The following is a 22,619-nucleotide window of genomic DNA, read 5'->3' as shown; positions in this document are numbered from 1 at the left end:
ATCTTTCACAACGCGCATTTATTTATTGCATTCGGGGATAAAATTGTTGCTTTGCACATTCGCCAAGACTTTTTCCAACATCCCATTTTTATAATTGGATCACTTAACAACAAAGAAAGACAGGAGAAGAAAGCAACTACGATGACCTCGAAACAGTTTAAGAATATAAAAAGGCCTACAAACGTTCAGGCAAGCCTAAATTGGACGTAACAAAAATAACACTCCACGATCAGAAAGGGAGCCCCATAAACACATGATTCACTAATATGGCCACAGAGTAGGTTTGGGCATAATGTGTTATGTGACAGGCCAGGTACGGGAGATGCGGTTTCTTTATTTTGCATAGAATGGATTTGTTACGCGCTTAGAGCGGAACTTCCAGCCAATGACAAGGCATTATTTGCCGTACAAGTACATGTATTTCCCAGACTTTCAAAGGCGGAGTGGCACATATGAATTTGGTGTCGAATCACTTCAAAAAAGACGAAGAAAACATCTGAGTAATGCTATTGCACTCCGATGACAATTAGTCAGTAACTTCCTTTCGTCCTTGACTTAAATCAGGTTAAAGACAGAAAGGGAAACTTGAGAGTGAAACTGTGATTTGCAATATTTGCCTTGAATGTGGTAACATTCAGAATGATTTACGCGCTCATAGTCAATCTGTGTGTCTGTCTTATTTGTGTTATGTGGGGTTTATTTTCTCAGGTATGGGCGGGTCGTTTGAGTTTGTGCACCCGAACTGGGAAAAAGTAAAAAGTGATCAAGTTCCAACCATTTCAGCATCAAATTTTAAACACTTTTAAAGTGATATATTCGCAATGCATAATTTACTGTCCCTGTTCTGGTCCACATTTCAGTTTTTACGGAAACTATTTATTTGATTTAAATCAAGTGCTGTGCCAATAAATCCCGCAGAAACCTGTGTGCTTCCTAACTCGGTTGCTTTGTAAGGAGGGGATGAGATGTAACTCTTTAGCTCGTAAGAACAATTTCTTTTGAAATAGCTTTTGGAAGATTCTGGGGGAGGGGAGTTTACAAATTTGCCAAGATAATTTTTTTGTTCAAATACAAAACACAAATACAAAACCTCGTAAAAAATTGTAAAAACCTTTCAGTAGCTTCTACATACATCATTGGAAATTGCCTTCTTTCATCGTTTTCTTAAGTGGTAGCTTGCCAAAAGGAAAAACTTCATGGGGAGTTTAGTCCGATAAACATATTTAAACTAAGTATGCCTTTCAACAATAGTTTCGTCAGTTTTTGAAAAACTGTAGATGGTATTTCAACTGTACACGGCCGGCAAACGTTCAGACTGTACGTCTGAACATTCAAGGCAGTTAGCTCAAAATTAATAGCATGTTAAACCAATCACTGTATATGCCTTGGTAGGGGAGGGGAAAGACGGGGGACGTGTCATTCTTTAAATAAGCCGGGTTACCACTAGTGAATCCAGCATTTCCGGGGGGGAGGCGCTCAACATGTTGGGCTAAAATGATTTAAAATAACCAACTGAGCACAAGTGTAAAAAGGGAACAAAATAGTAGTACCTCTAGAAAAAAAATCAAAACACGAGGGATCCCCTTTGAATCTTCTTCTGGTTACAACTCTATCCATACGCCATGCCCAAATTGAAATAGTACGATCTCATGTCTTTTTAACATTTGTCAGCACTCGATCTTTAACCTCCAAGAATTGTTTTATCGGAGATCGGCTTACTCAAAGTGCGCCTGAAGCATCCTATGCATGCAGTCCCTCCATCTCTCCAAATGTACTGCTTCGTTTCTCATTGACGGAATGCATTTTTACATTTATTTTGGGCTTTAATGTAGAAAATTTGTTTTTCCCCCAAATATCCAAGACCTCATAGACTACACTTTTGTTTTAGCAATGTCAAAATGACACTCCTATTACATAATATTGAGAGAAGAAAAACTGTACACAGGTTCCACCACTCTTCCACCATGAACTTTATTTAGATTCCTAAGAGAACAATAGGTATTAGTATTTCCAGAGTTGAATTTATTTGTAGAAGCAATCTAAACTTTATTCTAAAGTCCCAAATGCGTCAGAGTATCCCAAATGCAAGTTTGAAGCAACACAACTAAGGCCACTATTAATCATGGCTCTGGAATTGTTGTTGACCCCTTTGGGTTGTCATTTTATCTGTCAATGGCAAACTTATTTCAGTTTATTTCCTGACAGGTCATGTTTGCTGGTCACCAAGGATAGATAATGGCTCTCTCATTCCTCTTGTCAACAAAAAAAAAGAGTGAGAGAGAGAAAAAAAAAGTGGAAAGATCTCGATAAAGATCTACCCACAAACAATCAAGGTAGTCACGGGTTTAGCTAATGTGTTTGTATACTGCTCTGTCCTTTGGAATAACAGATCATGTGACCCTACATGTAGCAACAGTGTTGACTGTCGATGTCCTCGTGGACAGGTTTTGTGTTTAGACAAGAAGTGTTGTTTTTTTTTCATTCAAAAAAATAACCAGAACAACAGTCAGTCAACACAACTAAAAAACAAAAAATTACTAATGATCATACTTTTAATTTTCACTTCAAAAGCAAAACCTGAACAATGTAAATCTTCTGGATGCAACTGTACTTGTTTTTGCCGTTAGTTTCAGACGTACTCCATGTGTATCTTGTCTAATTACATAGCTCTTTTGTATTGCTAAAATTTTTATGAATTAAACATTTTTAATAACATTTCCACTGAAGCATAAAAATTAAGAGATTTCAGTCTACTACATATTTTCACTTGAATAAGGGAAACTTCTACTTTCGTACCACCAACTGGGATTTATGTGTAGATATACCCATTTTAAACCTAAGCTTTGATTTGAAGTTTAATTCTAAACTAATGTGTATGCTGATATGAACCAATATTCCAACTGATATAACTTCAGTAAACTTAAACCCAAAAATTCAGGGCCCAAGTGTCGTGAAGGGAAGGTGAGCAGGGGCTGCTTCCCCCCCCCAAAAAAAAAAGTTGGAAAAATAAAAAGGGGAAAAAATTGAAGAAATATAAAAGCGAAATAAAAATGAATGAAAATCACCAATTTGCCTAAAAAAGCTGCTACTGGTGTATCAGTTCACTGTTGATGAGTGCTTTGCTTTGCCTCCCCCCGTCCCCCAAAACAATCCTGGTGATGCCCATGGCTCATTTCCTAAGTGCTTATATGGAATGCCATAATACCTAAAATGCTTCAATAAATACCTGTTTATATGTGTAAATTAAGAAAGCAAACATAACCCTGCATACCTTAAAACGTTAAAACCTACATGCTTCATTCAGGGCTGTATGGCTGGTCGATGATTTGTTTTTTAAACATTATTTTTCAACAGAATTATAACTGAGCAGCCAATAAGATGACTGCCTGGCGGTCACTTTTGATGTTTTGGGCTGATGTTGCTGCTTAACTGTCTGCTCCTAGGCCACACCTTGACACTCGAAGTTGTATAACTGCGAGGTTGACAGAGCTGTGAGAAAAAAAAGTGCGTGGAACAGCGTGAGAAACAGCACTGAAACAGTGTGAAAACAGCAGTTACACAGGGCCCTAAACAATAGTGACAGAGACAATTTTACAGGATTAAAGATCTTTCCTAAAGCATCTGTCATGCAGAGATGGAGGAGACAGCACACTTGCTGTGAAACATTTGTTGATATACAATGGCCTTTTTCCAGTTCTTGGCACTGTCTCCAACAGTGTAACCAAGGTGATGAGAATTCCACTTCAAGTTCTCTCTCCTTGGCAAGTCTCACCTTTCTCATAGTAGTCAAAGACAGTGATGACCCCGTCACGTGGCTCCTTCACAAAGACATCTCGTCTGACGAGTAAATCCACACAGGTATCCTCATGACCAAGCTGATGAAAAAGGGGAATGTTGTGTTTTGCTTTGTAAAATACTTAAGAATCAATTTATACTATAACATTGATGCTGCATTTTTACATCATTCCCGCAATTGGGTGTGAGATTTCATGAAAAGGGAGCTGTGTAAAACATTTTAAGACTGAGGACCAGTGGCCCTCGCACTTTCAGATTCCCCGGGCTCTGTGGTGCAACTAACAGTTTCCCCTGTAAACATCTGTGAAGAACAAACATTTCTTCTTTTTTTCACTTGGAAAGACTTCAGCGACAGTGTAAATAGGGCACAAGCTGAGTGTGTCCCCCTCATCCAACTGCTCCAAAAAAGAGCGAGATGTGCATTGTGTGCAACGCATTGAGTGCCTACACTAGGAAACAAGCCCTTCCTCCCACCCCCATCCCCAGAATGCCTTTGACAAATTGGATGCTAGCAAACTGCCACTAATATTGCAGTTTCTGACATTATGGGAATACATTGTGCAAATCTACTCAGCCTAGGCTCAGTATCATTACTTGCACATTCAGCACAATCTCACCACAGCAGAGCACCCAACAACACGGCCCTCCTCCTACAATCACTACCATCATCATGGGGCTAGTTCGATTAAGGATTATAGTTAACCACAGTTAATTGAATGATCGAATGCAGGCTAGTCAACGATGGTTGGACTGGTTTAGTCAACTATTCGTGACCAGCCTATTGAATGATCGAATGCAGGCTAGTCAACGATGGTTGGACTGGTTTAGTCAACTATTCGTGACCAGCCTATTGAATGATCGAATGCAGGCTAGTCAACGATGGTTGGACTGGTTTAGTCAACTATTCGTGACCAGCCTATTGAGGTTGCTTTCCATCTTTAACTTTCCCAGACCTGCGCTTTTGAATGGTACTTTCCAAATACTGTGAACATTATAAATGCTCTATTTATTCCTTATTATTATTATCGTTGGTTGCCATAAGCCATTTTTAATAGTACAGTGCAGAGAGGACCAGTTATAAGAAAAATGCCGGGAAAACTGTATGTCACAAGTAATCAACCATTTTCACTTTTCTTTTTGCCATTTTACCCTTTCTGCTGCCAAGTTTTCTCTGCTTAGGCCAAATGACCTGACAACGGTTGACTAGGGTCATTCGCACTTCAACTTGGCTGCACATGCACTGGGTATGTCACGAACCAACCACTAGTTAACTAGTGGTAAGTGCTCGAACTTGCCCATGGGCTTATCATCATCTTCATCACCATAAATGAAAACAGCTACCACAGTTTCACCACAAAGTTGACCATCAATCCCACATCACCATCATAAATAATCACTGCTTGTATCTTACTTCCTCACCACCATCACTTCACCACAATGTACAGCCACCATCATCCCAAACTTCCAGCTGGGGCTGTGCACCAAAACCAGGTACCCAGGCAGCCGATCATAAATATGGGACTGAGTACCTACAAACAAATTTAAATTTCACCAATTACTTTGTAATTTCCCAGACCCTGATGACTAGGAAAGGTTCTTGAAGGCCACCTTGGAGAATTTTCAAAAATTGAAAACCTGACATCAGAGAAAAATCAAACTGGATTCCCATGCGCTGCACTCACCAAAATTTGCAATGTCAAGCTACCTTTTTTCAGTTGGGTATTCAGTTACCCTAAAACCCGTAACCGGTCACCCCTCATTCCCACCACTGTCAATCAATCACCACAGTGCATTATCCTCAGCTACCTGCTCAAAATAGAAGAAGACATCTTTGCCCTCCTCATCAATCCTCTTGAGGTAGGGGGAGGGGGGTCTGGACTTCAGCGTGCGGATGTTGTTGGCGTCGGCCTCAAAGCCAGATACCATGCGCACCTGGATGACGGCCATGTTGGAGAACTCATCCTCACTGTTGTATCTGCATTTCAGGGACAGTGGAAACAAAGCGATAAAAGTGGTTGAGATGTAGGTATTCATCTTTAGCACCTTCAACCCAAGATATAATAATAACAATAATAATAATAGCTTTATTTACAATACGATGCTCAGAAAAAGGAGACCTATTAAGAAGGGAGAGTGTTGAAATAATTTCAACACTCATTACAACTCCAGCTTTCCAGAATAAAAATCCTCGGACTTTCTTAATGGGTTAAGCTCTAAACAATTCAAAATACACGATGACCTTATAAACTATTTGCTGAATGTGCAATAGAAATCCACAGGTTTTCTGCATTAGTTTACCATAACTTGGACATGCTGAATTACACAAGCAACTTCCTCCAATCAGCATTCATGGAAGGTTTATGCAAATATATTCATGACTGGCAAAATACAAAAGTCTTGATGTCTTGATAAGAGCTAGAGTGACTGCAGACAGCATAAACAATAGGCATGAAAGTATGACAGATTTTGTTTTCTGCTCAAGACAATGATTTAATTCAATCCCATCAGTCACTTTAATGAATGCATCAAACAAACAGCATTTCGTCGTTTGTCAAAATTAAGCTTAGAGCAACAACCCCAATTGTCATCGCACTACGCATTCTACAAATGACTAAAAGCTAGAACCGGAAGACTTTCTGATGTTGATGGTTAATTTTATTCAACTTTAGGCCACAAGCAATGAAGCTAATGCTGCAATCTGTAATTTAAAAAACCATGTTGATTGTTCATATCAATTAATTTGGTCAGTTTGCTGAGTTTGGCCAAGTGATCAGGAGAGACAAAATAACGTACCAAATGACGTAACTTCAATGAATGCTTCTAAAATTTCTTACATCAATTAAACTTTGGAAGTTTCCTTCATTTCTGGAATACACATGTTGAAATGAAGGAGACTTTGAATTTGAAAGCTTGTTTCATCCAGGTAAATGCTTTGTGTTTCACATGATGAAGACACGTTGTACTTGTAAATTGTTCCCATGTAAACTTTGTTTTAATTCATAGTGTTGTTTTTGTAAGCAGTCAATAAACAGTATGCACATTTTTATATTTCAATTTTTTTGTATGTGAAACAAGTTTTCTTTCAATGGGTTTCTTTGAATTTCCTATGTACAGGTATCTATACTTCTTACTCTTTAAAATTTGATAAGAAAGAGTATATCATCAAAAACAATGTAAGAGAACACGATTCCTTGATGAAGAACATGTACAACCATGCTACTGCTGAATCGTAATAGACCGTATTTACGGCGTCCCCAATTTCAGTCATATTCCCCAACGTAATGTATTTATTTGAAAACATTAAATTCAAGGAACCAGACTATATTCTACAATTTCATTCCGACCCCCAAAATCACCTGGTACCATCTCATTACGGGTTTCAAATTTAAACTGTACGTTCAGGAATACAACTGAAATTGGGAACGCTGCGAATACGGTCTATTGGATCAATTCAGAATGTTTGACATTTCCCAATAAGTATAACTGAGTTTTACTAAGACTTGAGTGAGAAGGACGGTGACTCTAATGGTTTTTGGTGCTCATTACTGCCTTTAAAATGGATAAGAGAGTCCATCAAATTATGCATTTGTCAGAGAGCCTATACTGTCTGGCCGCTCTTCAGACTGGCTACGGGTAACATTTGCCATTGTTCACAGATGGATCATAATAATCCATCATCCTCTGCGTGTATTCAAAACCAGTCAAGCTGAACGGTTACGAGGGGATCCGGTGTAGATTGAGCTCACCTTCGGGGTAGGTACTTTGTTTTTTTGTGGTGCTGCTTAATCTATGGGAGAGATGGTACAGTTAAATTAGCTGGGAAAAAAACAATTTGCACCGGCGCACAGCCCAATAATGACTAGATGTGCGAGTCATGAGGCAGGAAGCAGCCTATGACATACACACACGACACCAAACTGCAATCAGTTTCTGAGAAGCTGGCGCTTGAAGTGTTGAGCCATTCATCTGTTGCCAAGCTTGCCTTTTCCATGTAAAGTGGAGTAAGATAGCCAGTGTAGAATTATGTGCTGTGTAAAAATACTGCTTAGTGGTTTGCTCATCTGGGCCATGAGTGCGTTAATAGGTGATGGCTGCTTGACTTCAGGCAGGCACATCTGTCTTGAGGGATGGGCCCGCAATGGCCAGTCCTGCTACAAGATATTCAACGATCACCAGCGCACCTGGTCCCAGGCAGTAAGATTGTGCAAATCGGCTGGTGGGTGCCTGGCAGACTCCACCTCTACAAGTGAAAGCCAGTTTATTGGGGCACTGGCGAGCAATTGCAATGTCTCTGTCTGGTATGCGCTCGACACAAGCGGGTGTTCCAGTGATCTCAACCAGGAGTACTTCATTGGCAACAGCGAAAACTGCCCCGTCATGTTCGTGGCTGAGGATGTGGTGAGCAGCGACCTTGCCGACTGCTCAAGTCAGTTCTACCCAATCTGCGAGCGTCGCGCCAGCCTGCCCACCGTGTATCTCCACTGCTTTGCCATCGGGGCTAGGGCGACAGCCGGAGGGCATGGAGGGGTCAAACAGAACAGCACCTGCCTGATGAACCACGGCTTCATGGAAACCAGTGTTGCCCATCCTGTGCAGTGCTGCAAGGCTTGCTCCCTGGAGCCTGGCTGCCGTTCCTTCAACCTCCTGGAGACTTCAGGGGGAATGCAATGCCTCCTGAATAATGCCACTATCTGGGAGGTCAAGAGCACTGACTACACCACTCGTCAGGATTGTCAGTACTATCAATACACTGCCTACCCAAAGCCTTCAACAGCCTGACTTTGGATTTTTTTCTTCTCTTAAACCATGCCAACTACCAGGCAAACTTGGGACAAGGAACAGCAATTTCACTGGCAGGGACTTGATGAAAGACCACTCAAGTGTTCTTAGAGAGTTTCTACCATCTGTGTGATTCACCCTCCATTAAATTGTCAACTTGACTGGCTAAGGTGGGTAAATTCCGATCAGAAATTTTGATCCTTGAACAGAGATTTCAAACCTGTGGTTATGATATGCTTAAACGAAATAAATACTGTAATTAGGGAAAAAAGGAAACTGTGGACATTGCCATAGAGGAAAGTAATTTATTTCAAGATGGTGGATGATTTGAATAGACTTAATACTTTGGAATCAATTTCCTAAAACAACTGTGTGACTTGGTACCCAGTTGAAATTGTGATGTGTTTATTTTGCAGGATTTGTTTTTGTGGGACAAAACCTCTTATCTCCTTATGAACATTTTCAGTGCATCGAAAGATTTGTTAAATATATCACAGTAAAAGACAATTCAACAAGGTGAATGGATACATTTCCATAATGCAAAAATTAATAAATACATTTCTGCATTTAAAAACAAATGACTAATACTTGATTGAAACTTGAAACCTCTATAATAATGTACAAGCAGTTTACAATAACAAAAAATTTGTGCAGAAATATAATTTTCACTGTAAAAGAATAAACTAGTAAGGGATTCAAACCCGTGACCTCTGGAATTTTTAAGGTTTCAGTGCTGTCCTCATAAATGAGGCATTTGCAACAATGTGAAACTTTCATGTACATAATGACTAGTGCAAGACTGAGCCTGAGACCTCAGAAATGAATATGTTTTATCTTCAGTAAAACTGATTAAGTTCATTAGTATATATTGCATTTGTAAATACAAAACTTACTAACCTGAAAACTGTAACTACTGACTCTAGATTATTGCTCTTGTGCATATAAGTTTTCAGTGAAATAATTATAAAACTTCAGTGTTTGCTGCCTCCTTAGTTGTAAAACCAACAGGTTAGGTGGAGGACAAACCTGCCAACTCCCAAAAAATGCAATTAGAAAAAAAAGATAAAAGGAAACAATTGATATTATCTCATTCTCGATGGTGTTTCTGGTGTTCTGAAAAACCCAAAACTAAATAAATAATGGACTGCATGTATATTTAACTTTGTTTTCTACTTCAACCCTGGAGTTAACCCTAAGTTAACTGTGGAAGAAAAGCAGAACTTTCTTTATATTTCTTTCCATCCTCCACTCCTGCAAAATTTCATGTTATGTCTGGAATTCAAGAAATAAAGAACTATCTGAGCCCCAGGTACTGATTATCAGAAATTAAATGACTGATACATTCTGCGTAATAAGGGATCAGGGCGAGAAAAATTGTAGAAGTGCAGCTAGCGGTAAGAGCACTGTAGAAACTCATTCGGGAAGAATTTGACCCTGTCACTGTATCATTTTACCACCATTGGTCTGAGCATGCATTTGCATTGTCCAGTGTGTTCACTGCATGTGACACAAATAACGAATGTTGAAGTGAGGGTATAGCAGCCATGCAAGACAAAGTTCATGAGGTGACTCACAAAACTATCCATCCCACTCATCGGCTTTGCTCCAAGGAATACAACATTCAAGCCACTGCTTGTAGGCCTATGTAAAACATGCGTTATTTCTTTTACACAATGCCTCATCAACCTTTGTCACCTCACTGGTAATTGAAGTTATCGTTTTAACATTGCACTTGAAATCACTACAGGAGCTGGTCGATACAAATTTCTCCTTCTGGCCTTTAATGTACGAGTGCCAGTGCTGTAGTTAAGACCATCACAAGACCAGACACAAGACCATGTACAAGGCCAGTCACAAGTAATAGAGTGAACGACGACAAAGGAATGCTTTTGTTGCAATTCATTTGAATAGCTTGCGACTTGAATTCAGACTGGAGGTCTGGTGTGGTCTTGTGAAGGTCTTAAGTGGTCTCGACTACAACACTACATTTCAACAAACTATCGCTTGGTTCTACATGGTTTTACTACGCACTGTTTGCACCGCATCTGCACCAGGCACTGGGGCAAATAATTTACGTTGCATGATCAACAAATCGCCTATTGGACAACTGGGTTTATGCAGGCTTTTTATGACAGGTTACACACCACTGGTTGAATCACCGATGACTGAATTTTTTTCACGGAAAACAATATCAAAATATAACCAAGAGGAATCAACAAATTTTATCCAGAAAGGACTGTCCTCGCTTGGTGTGCTGTTTGCTCAATGTGAATGGTTGACTGTAGAGTACTGGTACCACCATTTTGTTGAACTCAGAGATCAGTTTTTCTACTTTGTGACCAAAATCTTGAACATCGGTGTATTATCACAGCGTTAGCCATCCACCCTTAATCATTTATATGTGATATTGCACAAAAACAAATGGATTTACGCTCAGTACTATCCACACACGTATATTTCCAATGTAATCATGTGTTAAAAAAAAAACACACACACCTACGAATTGTTGAGTCGGTATGCGAAAAGAGAGATATCATCCATTATCCGTTCTGTTTATGGGCTGCCATAATCTCTGGCACTTCAGTGACAGGACGCTGTAATTCTAGATACTGCGTAGGAGCAGCTTTTTTTTTCCACCAAACTGACAGATAACAAGTCTCTGAAACTGCATCACTTCCGATGAAATTGCCATGTGCATAAGCATTTTAGATATCAAATTTTTGTGGCGTGCATCGGCTGCACAGGATTTCAAAAAAATTTTTGATCACGGGCGTAGAACATTTTACATGCAGCATGCACACACACCTGATGATGTTAAAATACAAAGCTTTAATGTTCCTATGACCCTAACAGCCCTGAATCCTCCAATTTTAATAGGATTTTGCGCACACCCTAGGGAGTTAGGGATAAAGATGGCGTCCTTTGCGAGAGATCCACGCTAGTGTTGCTAAAGCAAAAACTGTAGTTGTCCGACAAACATTCCCGGTGACAGAATAATCTACTGAGTTGTCTCCTTAGCACAGACTGTGAGCAAGAAGGTGGAGCAAGGGGTCAGGCTTAGCAAAGAGAGCAGAATGATCACTTACCGGGCACAGACTGTGAGCAGGAAGGTGGAGCAAGGGGTCAGGCTTAGCAAAGAGAGCAGAATGATCACTTACCGGGCACAGACTGTGAGCAGGAAGGTGGAGCAAGGGGTCAGGCTTAGCAAGAGAGCAGAATGATCACTTACCGGGCACAGACTGTGAGCAGGAAGGTGGAGCAAGGGGTCAGGCTTAGCAAGAGAGCAGAATGATCACTTACCGGGCACAGACTGTGAGCAGGAAGGTGGAGCAAGGGGTCAGGCTTAGCAAGAGAGCAGAATGATCACTTACCGGGCACAGACTGTGAGCAGGAAGGTGGAGCAAGGGGTCAGGCTTAGCAAAGAGAGCAGAATGATCACTTACCGGGCACAGACTGTGAGCAGGAAGGTGGAGCAAGGGGTCAGGCTTAGCAAAGAGAGCAGAATGATCACTTACCGGGCACAGACTGTGAGCAGGAAGGTGGAGCAAGGGGTCGGGTTGTTGTCTTTGTTCTCTTTCTGCTCAAAACTGATCTTAAACGGGGGCTCAGCAGGCTCTTCCGGTAGCTCATTGTACGTCACTATCACCTATGGGATGAAAGCCAAAGGTAACTAGTAGACAATAATGTACACAAACAAACAAATCAAATCATTTGAATCTGTCAAGCTTTTACATGAGAACTGCCTGGGAAAGAAAAATGCACGTACGCCGCTGATCAACCGCGGTGCCTTGAAAGCTATTTTGTCTAATATATAATGACGCTCAATTAAGACTGACAGTGTTTGAATTCTCTTTTGCCTTTAACCATCGAACCATTCCCAACCACAAGGTGTCTTGTCCTAAACACACAGCTCCAAAGCTCAAGCAGTTTTGGTTTATAAATGTTAAGCCGTGCAGTTCAAACAAATTAGCGTTTAAAACCAAAAGTATATTCCATAAAAATTTTGGACAATGCTACATGTTTAGCTGTCCTCCATGTTTCACGATTCCGAGGTGGGTTAGACACCATCCGATAAGAAATGCCCATGGGGTGTTGACTACAACAATCTGAGTCTCAAGACCCATCCTTAAGGATGTTTTTTACACCAACCTGTGTCATGACACAGCCGGGACCTGTGGCCATCATCTTGACCTGGACGGGCACCTCCGGCACGGTCAGGGTCTGCAGCAGCAGGCGGTTGTGATCCTTTACATACAGCCAGTGAGGGTTGGGCTCGCAGGAGAACTTGACCTGGAGCTGGATATCCTGCTGACCCCCACGGTAGGCCATCAGGCCGTACTCAGCCAGAGCTTGCAAGGCCATCACCGTGTCCTGAAGATGGACAAACGGGACCCGTCAGTGATGTTTGGTCAAGAATGATCACGAACCCGTTATCTTCAGTCACAATAACACAAATTCACGTTAGTCAGAAATCATATTTCTCTCTGATTTGGGAGAGATACATTTAAGAACAGAAAAGCCAAAGGTTTTGTAAAATAGCATTTATTTGTATAGGTGTCATCAGTAGTAGGGATATTTGGAATTTAGTTCCTGTAAAAGTGTGGGGCGAACAACTGACACAGGCAAAATTACTCACAAAGAAACAAAGGTGCAATGTTTGGAGATAAATTATCTTAGAGAACATCTGCATATGTGCAGGTGCATTTTGTAAATTAGATTACTATTAATCCTAACAGTCCTCAATCCTTCACCTGTTGGAGGACTGAGGACTGTTATAGGGTAAAGTTACTTAAGGACACCATTTCTGATCTTCAATCATTAAATGGGGGCAGGCCAACCATCTAGCAGATAATCTTGAAAAAAAGAAAAATTTAAAAATTAAGTTTCAACATTTATCTAAATGGCATTTGGGTGATACTGAAGTCAGTGCACTGGGTATGCTATGAATGGGTACGCAAAATTTGTACATGACGATAAAAAAAAAAATTAGTAGAAATCATTAAAGTACTTCCAAGTTTTTATTTGGTTATTCTTGTATCTATTCATTTGCCATTTTTTGTAATTTTTAAAACATTTCCAGGGGGGGAGGTTACACTACTGAAAACAAGCTCAAGAGAAAATGTACAAATCAGATCAAAGATAATCACACAACCAAAGTATCGAGCTCGTGAGAACCAAACCTGAGTAGAGGCAAACCCTCCATTGGCGTTGCGCTGTCCGACAATCCAGCGGGCCACAGTGTTTCCCTGTACCAGTGCCTCCGTCTTACTGTAGGCCCAGATGTAGGTCAGCAGCACGTAGGAGGTGATCTCGATGTGTTGTGAAGAGGCCTGGTGGTGGAGGTACGGGGGTCGATCATCGGGGACTGGTTCCGGACGCCCCTCCCAGTGTCTCAGGCCGTCGTCAGAATCTTAAGACAGAGGAAGATGCAAAATAAATAAATACCTACAGAAATAAATAAAGAAAAGAAGATCCAGAATGATGGGTTAACAAACACAAACGCCCAGCCAAATCCATGCCTGAACCCAAGACTTGTGATCAAAAGAGTGTCCATTGAGAATTTATCATTTCTGTTGTTTTAACACCACTGACCTTTGACCTATGCAATTCGTTATACAATAAGTTGGTACGTCCAGTCCTTCTCTTCTTATGGGGGAAGAAATAAACATCTCTACTGTTTTCACAGTAAACCTTTGATGTCCAAAATCAACAGTCTTCGGGATCTGATCAGACCAAATCACACAACCAAATTTGAAACTGATAAGCAAAAGCTTACTCGATTTATAGTGGGAAATCTATATTTCTCTGCCCTGCAATATATTCCCTACTAGAAAAATCGGTCATCAACTGGTCATTAGAAATTGGCATCACCAAAAAAGGCATCAAAGGCAAGAAAAGGGGAGCAATTGGAAGCGCCAACTGAAAGAACAAATAAGGAATGAAGTCATCAGCAGTCATCAAGAATGCGTGATTCAATGTCAGAATAATGACCATTTTTGCAGACAAGATATATGACAGCCTTCAGCCCCTTTGCGTGCTGCTGTTACCCAATATAGCTGGTTACTTTTTACCCAAGTCCCCAGGCTTCCACTGAGTGCTCTGAATGAAAAATGTTATCCGATTGTCATGGAGGGAAATAAACTTAAGTCAGAACCTCTTTCATTTCTTTATTTCTATGCCCTGTCAGCAAAGCCCAAAGGGATTAATATATTTGCCTTGTGCTTACGTGGGTGTGTGTGTATGTGTCAATCTGTCTGAATGGGCCTTCACAACATAGCAAGACAATTTCTTTTTCTTTTAGGCAAATGAGGACCAACTTGTTGGGACATTTCTCTGTCCCCACAATGTTTCAGGTCCCCTCATAAGCGTGTGTCCCCACAACTACAAAGCAAGTTTGTCTGTGTGTCCACAAGCAGTTTTCTTACTGCAATTTGAGAAAAATTGGACATTTCAACCTTTTCTTTCTGGTATAGTGACGCTGTGCATTCCACGGTCATTTGTGAAGTAGCAAGTGCATTTCCAACCAAAGGAGCCTCCACTGTTTGTACAATTGCACCCTCTCTTGGTCCTGCTCGGGGCTCATAGTGAAAAGAGTATTTGACAATTGGCCTAACCACACAGGATGATATACGGTCTCATCTAATTGAAAATGAATCCTATACATCAACACATGAGCAACAACTGCACAAAAACAGAGCAAAAGGCACAAGTGCAATCCCGGGGGAGGGAGGAGAGAGGGTACATCGCCCACCCCAAAATAAATGAGTTTCCAACATCATATACGGCAATCCTCCTAATAATTTGCCACAATGTTCATTTCCGTTTCCAGGAGCATGGCCCTTCAACATAAAAAGACTGTTTACAAGTGACATCCTGATTGATTCTAACAATAAAAATAATTGAGAAATAGGATATTTGATATGCATGAGCTTAGTGCATAACATGTATTATTGATTATTCAATTTACCCTGGCCCAACCAACCGTGATGAGAACTCGTGGCTGATGACAAAAGGAAAAGGACCTCGATTACAAATTCTGAAGCAGGGTACGAGCTGGCTCTGGCTTATTGCATGAAATTTGTATGAGTCCAGATGAAGTTTTATTCCATACATGATGTGAGGTGACAGTCCACTGTCATGGAAACAAGATGGCCAACAACCCATTAGTCCAGGTGGTATGAAAGCCATCGGGTTGGGGTCCAACTAAGAAAAGATGGGTATCCGCACTGTGTGCAGGTACGTAGTCCCTCCCTCACCAAGGAGAGAAAGGTTAGATGGGTGACTTCATGCAACTGGGTGTCAAGGCCAAGGTGTACTGGTGTGACACGTGAAATATAAAACCAAAATCTAAATTCCAAACTAGTCATCCGAGCTCCATGACATAAATACCACGCATGTGAACCCGTACATACATACGGTATCACCCCACAGTGATGCAATATCTTTTGTCACTGACATCACAGACTGACACCAAATGACATTTGTGTGTGTGAGTTTGTTTCTGCATTCAATTGGGTACCCTGAATACTAGAAAACAATAAGGTCCCAATTGACAGAGGGTCCCCGATTGACAACTGTGTACAAAACATATGGGTGGTCTTCTAAAAAAGTTAGAGTACAAAAAAAAAAGAGGAACAATAGGGGGTCCCCATAACCAGTTGCAGGCAAATACCCACTTGGATGTGTGGGCCTCATCAAGCCAACAACATTGTTGTCATGAACCCCCCCCCTAGGTGTACTGCACGTGTACTCCAGACATCTTTCCAAAGTTAGAAAAGTGAAATGATGCTATATGCCACAACTACACGGACGGATGTAATCAGTGTCAAACTTTTTAATGCATATTTCCCTGAATCCTATATCCACAAAATGTTTGTGAATGTCTGTGAAAACCCAACTCTTTAACCCCTTCGTACCAGGCGGCGGCTATAGCCACCGTAAAAATTGAGATCCTGAGCCTACTTGTCAGCTATTATTCTCGGCCCACGCTCGAGCGAACACGGTGAAAGAAGGCAGACCCTGGCTCTCGCATATACGGTAATTGGTCATTGTGCGTAGCCCAGAAATGAAAAGACCGATTTTGCATCATTATCACCAGCTTCAAAATAGTCCCCACTTTGAAAAGAGGCAACGGAAATGTGGAAGGGTGAGTAGAGCCGCATGCCACCGAACAATCAGCCTTTTCACTGTGTAATTCAAAGCGTGCAGAGCACGTAGGGCCACAAACCGAGAATTTGCGGTTTGGCGGGTGGCAACGTGCAAGTTGCATGTTAGTTCGTGAAGATGATAATGAGCTGATTCAGACATGGGCTCAGTGACCTATGAGTTCACCTTAAATGCTCACAAGCTTACCCACTGCCAGCATGTCAAGCCTAGCCAGTATATCCTCCTTGTTGGGATGGCCAGCTAAGATGTAGGCATAGCTGGCTATGGCTAGCGTGTACATGTCGGCAGAATCGATGTTGATCTTTCCATCCAGGCAGCCGATGGCTTTCTGTACATGTGCATCCTGGGGAGGGGGGGGCAGATCGGTACAAATAAAATCCAGATGCAGGGAAATGGAACATGACAATGAATGAAGTTTACACAGTCATTCAGTAGCAACCGACTTCAAATCAAACTGTCTTGCCTCAGGATTCTAAGATATTTGTCCGCAAAAAGCCGGTTCAAAATTTTTGCTGCTTTATGACTGAAAAAAGGCATCTTGTTCATGATTTCACGGGCCATTACTATGGGGTCCTCTATCAGACACTATGTTGAAAAGGAACTTGCAACTGTAAAACTGAAACAAGCATGATATTGTTCACAAAATGACGTCACACCATATACACATTACAGTTTATGACCTTGGACTACACAACTTCAAATCATGAAGACCTTTCACCTTTCAGCGAATAAGCTTGAAGTTAACATCAAAAATAGTTCACAAAGCGATCCAATAAGGAGCTTTGAATGTTAGATCGGTGAGCTTACATCAAGAGGTACTCCCGCCTCTATGAGAGAGATGATGACGTAGGCAGTGAGGGTTGTGACATCATTCACGCTTCCCTAGGAACACAAAAATGAGCAACATGTGTGTAATAGGGTCCCAAAGGCCATGTCCACATCACTTGGCTGTGGCTTAAAATTGCATACAACCCAATGGGAGGCGGCTGCAGCCACAACCATAGACTTGCGCATTATTTCAAGTGGAAAGGGCTAAAGACTCTGGTTTACGTGATGAGTATGCTGTCAGAAAAACAAGGAACATATTTTATGTGCATAAGTTTATCATTTCTGCAGTCCTCAATTTTCTATATGTCAGTCCAAGTGCATCTGCCATATATGAGAGCAAGAAACACACAGATCTCTCAGTCTGCGGTCACCCATACCCGATGACTGATGGAGGTGGGGTGGGGGGAATGGTGGGGTAGATGACTGGAACAGGGGAGGGGGTGAGCAAGGGGCAGGCAACTACTCCCCAAAATAAATGACAAACAGCACATTAAAATCACCACAATGGAGGTGCTGTTGGCTATTGATCCACCATCTTCCCTTCTCATACGCTTACACAAATGCACGAGACTAAGAAAGAGTTTGGGGAAACCATCTTAAACCATATACCTTCATGTCCTTGTGTATGACCCTGCCTCGGGACTCGAAGCATCCGTCTGAATCTCTTTGCTGCTTGCGCAGCCAGGCCGTGCTCTTGTCCAAGTCCTCCTGGTCGATGTAGATGTACTCGCTGGCCTGGGCGAAGGAGCGCATAACGAAGGCTGTCAGCCAGGTGCTGCCCTCGGGGTCGCTCATGCCAAAGGCCGAGTAGGAGTTGTCGTTCCGCCGATAGTTCAGCTCCCGCTGGTAGCCGATCTTCATGTTCTCCTTGGCCTTGTTTTCAATAAGAGCACTGAGCTTGTTGATACCTAAAACAAACGGCAAAAAAAGCAGATACAAAGAAATTATGAAGATTCAGAGATTGTGAATGTTAAGAAAATAGTCAGATCGGGGCCAAGAATGCTCCAACGAAATGAAACTTACTCAAGCGTGCATAGATAATTGAATCATGAAAAAAATATTTTCTAATCCAAACTAATTAAATGCAAAAGTTACTTGAAAAACTTTTTTGACAGTTCTCAAAATTGTTTCAGCAAACTCAGGCATACAAATGATTTAGGTCCAAGTTCATCTGAACCACCAAGCACACATCGCAGTAAAGCATGTAGTTTTTCTGAAGGACAAAATATGCTACTTACTCGGGACTCAATTCTAACTTTGTCTAAATTCAATGCCCCTTTGCATTTTTACCAGCTTGAGAACATAATCTAAAACTCACTCTAGTGCTTTTAACATGGCTTTTTAAAATCTCTTCAACAGTGTCGGATTCTAATGTCCTATCGCTGATCTTAAAATTCTCCCACTGTACCTTTGAGGTAGTGCAGGACAAAGATGTTGGGGACGAACCCAATCATGTTCTGTTCACCACAACCAGTTGGGATCTTCAGGAGATGGTCAAGGTTACTGATAGTGGGGCCAAGCATGTCTCCTGTGAATTACAGGAATAAAGGGAACAAAGGACGATAATTGTCAACGTTAAATAACTGAATTGAACACCAAACATACAGTGTCACTTTACTAAATACCAATAACACTGACTGGGCCTTTACCACGAGACAAAGTGTCAAAAATGGCAGTGAGAGAAGCCAGGGCACTTGACTGCCATGTTTCACACTCCTTGTTTTTACCCCATGCCACTCCCCTCCCCCAATCGCTGTCAACATGAGGTGGCTCACCAAATCCCACCACGGACCTCAATGCTTGGATGAAATTTTACTTTACCACACAAGTATCGGCATGAAATGAACAGGGACAAAAGCCTGTGGTGTTACAGTCAAATGCCATTGCTACTGTGTATTTGATGCCCAAGCAAAGACAACACAACTTTGTGCACATTCAGACGAAAACCGGGAAAACGTTCTCGAAAGCCAGTGCTGCAGTTGAGACCTCTTATGACCATCACAAGACCCCACAAAACCATCACAAGACCTCCAGTCTGAAATCAAGTCACAAGCTAGTCAAATGATGAATTACAACCATATAAATTGTCGTCATTCACCCCGTTACTTGTGACTGGTCTTGTGAAAGGTCTCATGATGGTCTCGACTACAACAATGTTCAAAGCACACATGCTTAGATGACTGCATGTTTGTTGGGTCCCATAAACTGGAGCTCTTACACTGAAGTGGTCACCATTTTCTCTTCCTGTGTGGGGTCATGATGTGAAAAGGTAGTCAGGTGTCCCCTACTAACAACTAACTTTGCAGTTAAACAGCCCGGGGCATACAGTCATGCAGGGTCCACACTGCGGCTACATCCAGATCTCACGGCTGTGGCTAAAATTAACATGTGCGTCTATGGAAGGCACTGGCCAACAGCAGTGCAACTACTTTCTACAGACAAGCGTGTTAATCCTGGCCATGGTAAGTTGACCGGGACACCCGTGACAGCCGTTCTTACCTGTGACAGTGACAACAGCCCTCTCTGATCCACTCACATAGTTGTCTGGCAGATCCCTGAGGGAAATGACCTCTTTGTATGTGTCATCCGGATAATCTGAATAAGGTGGCAAAAAAATCAAAAGTCCAGGGGCATCTGTCACTCTACTGAATTCAGCCTGGTTTGAAGCCTGGATGACAAATATTTATAACTGAGAAGTTTTATTTGTCTGCCTTTTTGTAGTTGTTTTTTTAACATTTATAAGAAACTTTGGCCATTTCATTTCCCTGTTCTAAAACAGAAGAAACAAAAAACTGACAACTGTGAGACTCCCATGAAAAGCACAGACTCACCTTCAGGACAAAAGTAGGCACTGAACACCTGCTCTGTCTCCACTCCTTCTGGCTGGATAATAAATAACACGCCGCAGAAAATTTTACTCTACCCGGCATCCAATGTTGATGTTCACCAAAGTTTAAAATTCTGTACTTGTACATTCAGAGACATTTGATCTCTTGGGATCCATCAGCTTCGTAGAACCAAAAAGAAACTTGTAAGCATTGAATTTCAGAGTGTGTTGAAGAGAGAGAGATATTATGAGCCTTTACAATCTTCAGTAAACAGGGTTTTTACAATGAACAGAGACAAATGAAAAGAACTTCAAATTTTGGTTCATTGAAAGTTCACGAATTGTGTTATTTTGCTGTTACGTCTTTTTTAGCTATGACAAATCAAGTCAATATTTCTTAAGTAATGCAGCAAAAAAAAAAAAACAGAAACAAGTACATCTCTGCTGGACTTTCATCATCTCTCTTCAAAACATTTTCTAAACCTGCTAGGTGCTGCAAATGTGATTTCTTCCTATTCTTGAATTCTACCCGTCACCAGTTACAAAGCTCTACTCCTGTTCATTATTTGTGGCACCAACGGTCAAGCACGCACCTTGACCAGCAGGTGCTTTCGGATGGCGTCAGAGAATCCATTCTGACTGTTGTCCATTTCTTGTCCTCCACACCAGTTGTCACTATCATCCACTGACACAGCATGGACTGCATTGAAAAAGTTTGGAAACTGGACTCAAATTCTTGATATGCCGCCGCTTAATGTGCGCATGCAGCATGCATGAAAGCAACTTTCTTGCTCAAACTGGCTCTGAAATCTGCGGACATGAAACACGCACCGGTTGCTTCTCCTCACTAGTAAAGCTGGAGCACAGTGGGTCCAGTCTGACTTCAGAGGCTGCTGCTAACAATGTTTACAGTGAAAAGACCACAAGTCTGTATTCTCATTCAATTTTAAACGTGCTGAAAATGAGCTGGCCTCGAAAGCTAGAGCCCTATAATGTAGCAATTTCCCAGACAGAAACATAAAACAAGGTTCCTTCTAAGAATACAGCTGACTCTGTTGCAAAGAACAAATTCTGAGAATCCCAATTTCTTGAATTCTTGCATTTTTCTTTGTCTTTCCACTCCATTTACCACAGTGTCCTGATTCCAACAAAGTAATTTGTCAGGTCCCCGGAATTTTGTTGTAATGAGAGTTGACTGTAAATTTTTTTCAAATGGGACATTGTTGGTCACCGCTTCACAATATGGAATGGTTACGTAGTACATGTTGTCACCTTACCTTCAATTTCAATGGTGCCAATTGTGACAGTCTTGATGTAGAAAGACGAGGGGACCGACTGGCCTCCACAGACACAGACGTGCTCCTTGCGGTTCTGCTCCTCAATCTCAAAATCACTGGACGGCTGCAGTGTCAATTCCACCTGTGAAGGTAGGATGATGACATCACGCAAGTGTGCCCATTACATTGCACTTTCAAATGATTTTACAGGAGACAATCCAGGAGAGGACAGTAACATGGGTTAATTCTACCCCCCCCAAAGAAATTTGAAATTCAGAGACGTCTGCTCTCCTAATTTCATTTCAAAACATTCACAATCTTCACCAATATCATTTCGGTCCCCGCTTCCCAAAACATCTGCGGACGGCACAATTTCATCAACAAAGTCCTCACACAAACTATTCAATACATTCTTGAATTTTTGTCTCTTGGACAAGCTCTCAGACTTCACTGCGCATGCAATGCTTATTAATTACGTCAGCGAAGGTCGGAACGCCATTAAAAATGACTTTTTTGCCAGCAAGTCAATGATTGGTGAGCTAAGAATTCCAAAACAAGTTAATCAACTACTCAGTTGAGGACATAAAAGTGTTTTAAAAAATGTCCACAAAATCAAATATTAACGAACTTTAGAACACTCACCACTAAGCACTTGGTGACATAGTTGAAGACCACCACAGTCACGGGAACATATTCGTTGCGAATGACCGAGTACGGTAGCGACATGTCCACGAAGAACGGCTGGTATGCCCTGAGCCTGGTCAGGTCGGACACCCCGGCCCCGAACCGGGACGAGGTGCAGAAGCCGTGCCCGACCCACTCTGTGATGGTGTGGGGGACCTGGACGGCAATGTCGGCCTGGCCGTCAGAGCTGCAATCAAAGAGTGAAGAAAAAGAGGGGGAAACGGTAGGGCATAGCTGCTTTATTTGGGCTCGGAGGTCAAGTT

The 22,619-nt window shown here is 41.6% G+C and overlaps 1 protein-coding gene across 3 annotated transcripts in view; it reads right to left on the bottom strand.

The window, feature by feature from the left end:
• Positions 1 to 1,946: 1,946 nt before the first annotated feature.
• Positions 1,947 to 22,619, bottom strand: part of LOC110982412 (pregnancy zone protein-like) — a 36,697-nt gene continuing 16,024 nt past the window's right edge. For all 3 annotated transcript variants that reach the window (XM_087136696.1, XM_087136697.1, XM_087136698.1), the window contains exons 18-32: positions 22,315 to 22,543; positions 21,673 to 21,814; positions 20,989 to 21,095; positions 20,400 to 20,451; positions 20,068 to 20,163; positions 18,977 to 19,096; positions 18,178 to 18,476; positions 17,548 to 17,622; positions 16,927 to 17,083; positions 13,755 to 13,984; positions 12,724 to 12,945; positions 12,090 to 12,220; positions 5,602 to 5,770; positions 3,773 to 3,875; positions 1,947 to 3,489 (exon numbers count right to left, since the gene is read on the bottom strand). In XM_087136696.1, the coding sequence (XP_086992822.1) occupies positions 3,440 to 3,489; positions 3,773 to 3,875; positions 5,602 to 5,770; positions 12,090 to 12,220; positions 12,724 to 12,945; positions 13,755 to 13,984; positions 16,927 to 17,083; positions 17,548 to 17,622; positions 18,178 to 18,476; positions 18,977 to 19,096; positions 20,068 to 20,163; positions 20,400 to 20,451; positions 20,989 to 21,095; positions 21,673 to 21,814; positions 22,315 to 22,543 (2,182 nt within the window). In that variant the 3' untranslated portion in view covers positions 1,947 to 3,439. The remainder of the gene's footprint in view (positions 3,490 to 3,772; positions 3,876 to 5,601; positions 5,771 to 12,089; positions 12,221 to 12,723; positions 12,946 to 13,754; positions 13,985 to 16,926; positions 17,084 to 17,547; positions 17,623 to 18,177; positions 18,477 to 18,976; positions 19,097 to 20,067; positions 20,164 to 20,399; positions 20,452 to 20,988; positions 21,096 to 21,672; positions 21,815 to 22,314; positions 22,544 to 22,619) is intronic.

Source organism: Acanthaster planci, linkage group LG05 (assembly GCF_054643075.1).
Source record: "Acanthaster planci isolate LZ-2023a linkage group LG05, COTS_SCS, whole genome shotgun sequence".
Taxonomy (NCBI): Eukaryota; Metazoa; Echinodermata; class Asteroidea; order Valvatida; family Acanthasteridae; genus Acanthaster; species Acanthaster planci.
The sequence above is the reverse complement of the archived record's forward strand: the minus strand, read 5'-3'. Positions and strand labels throughout refer to the sequence as shown.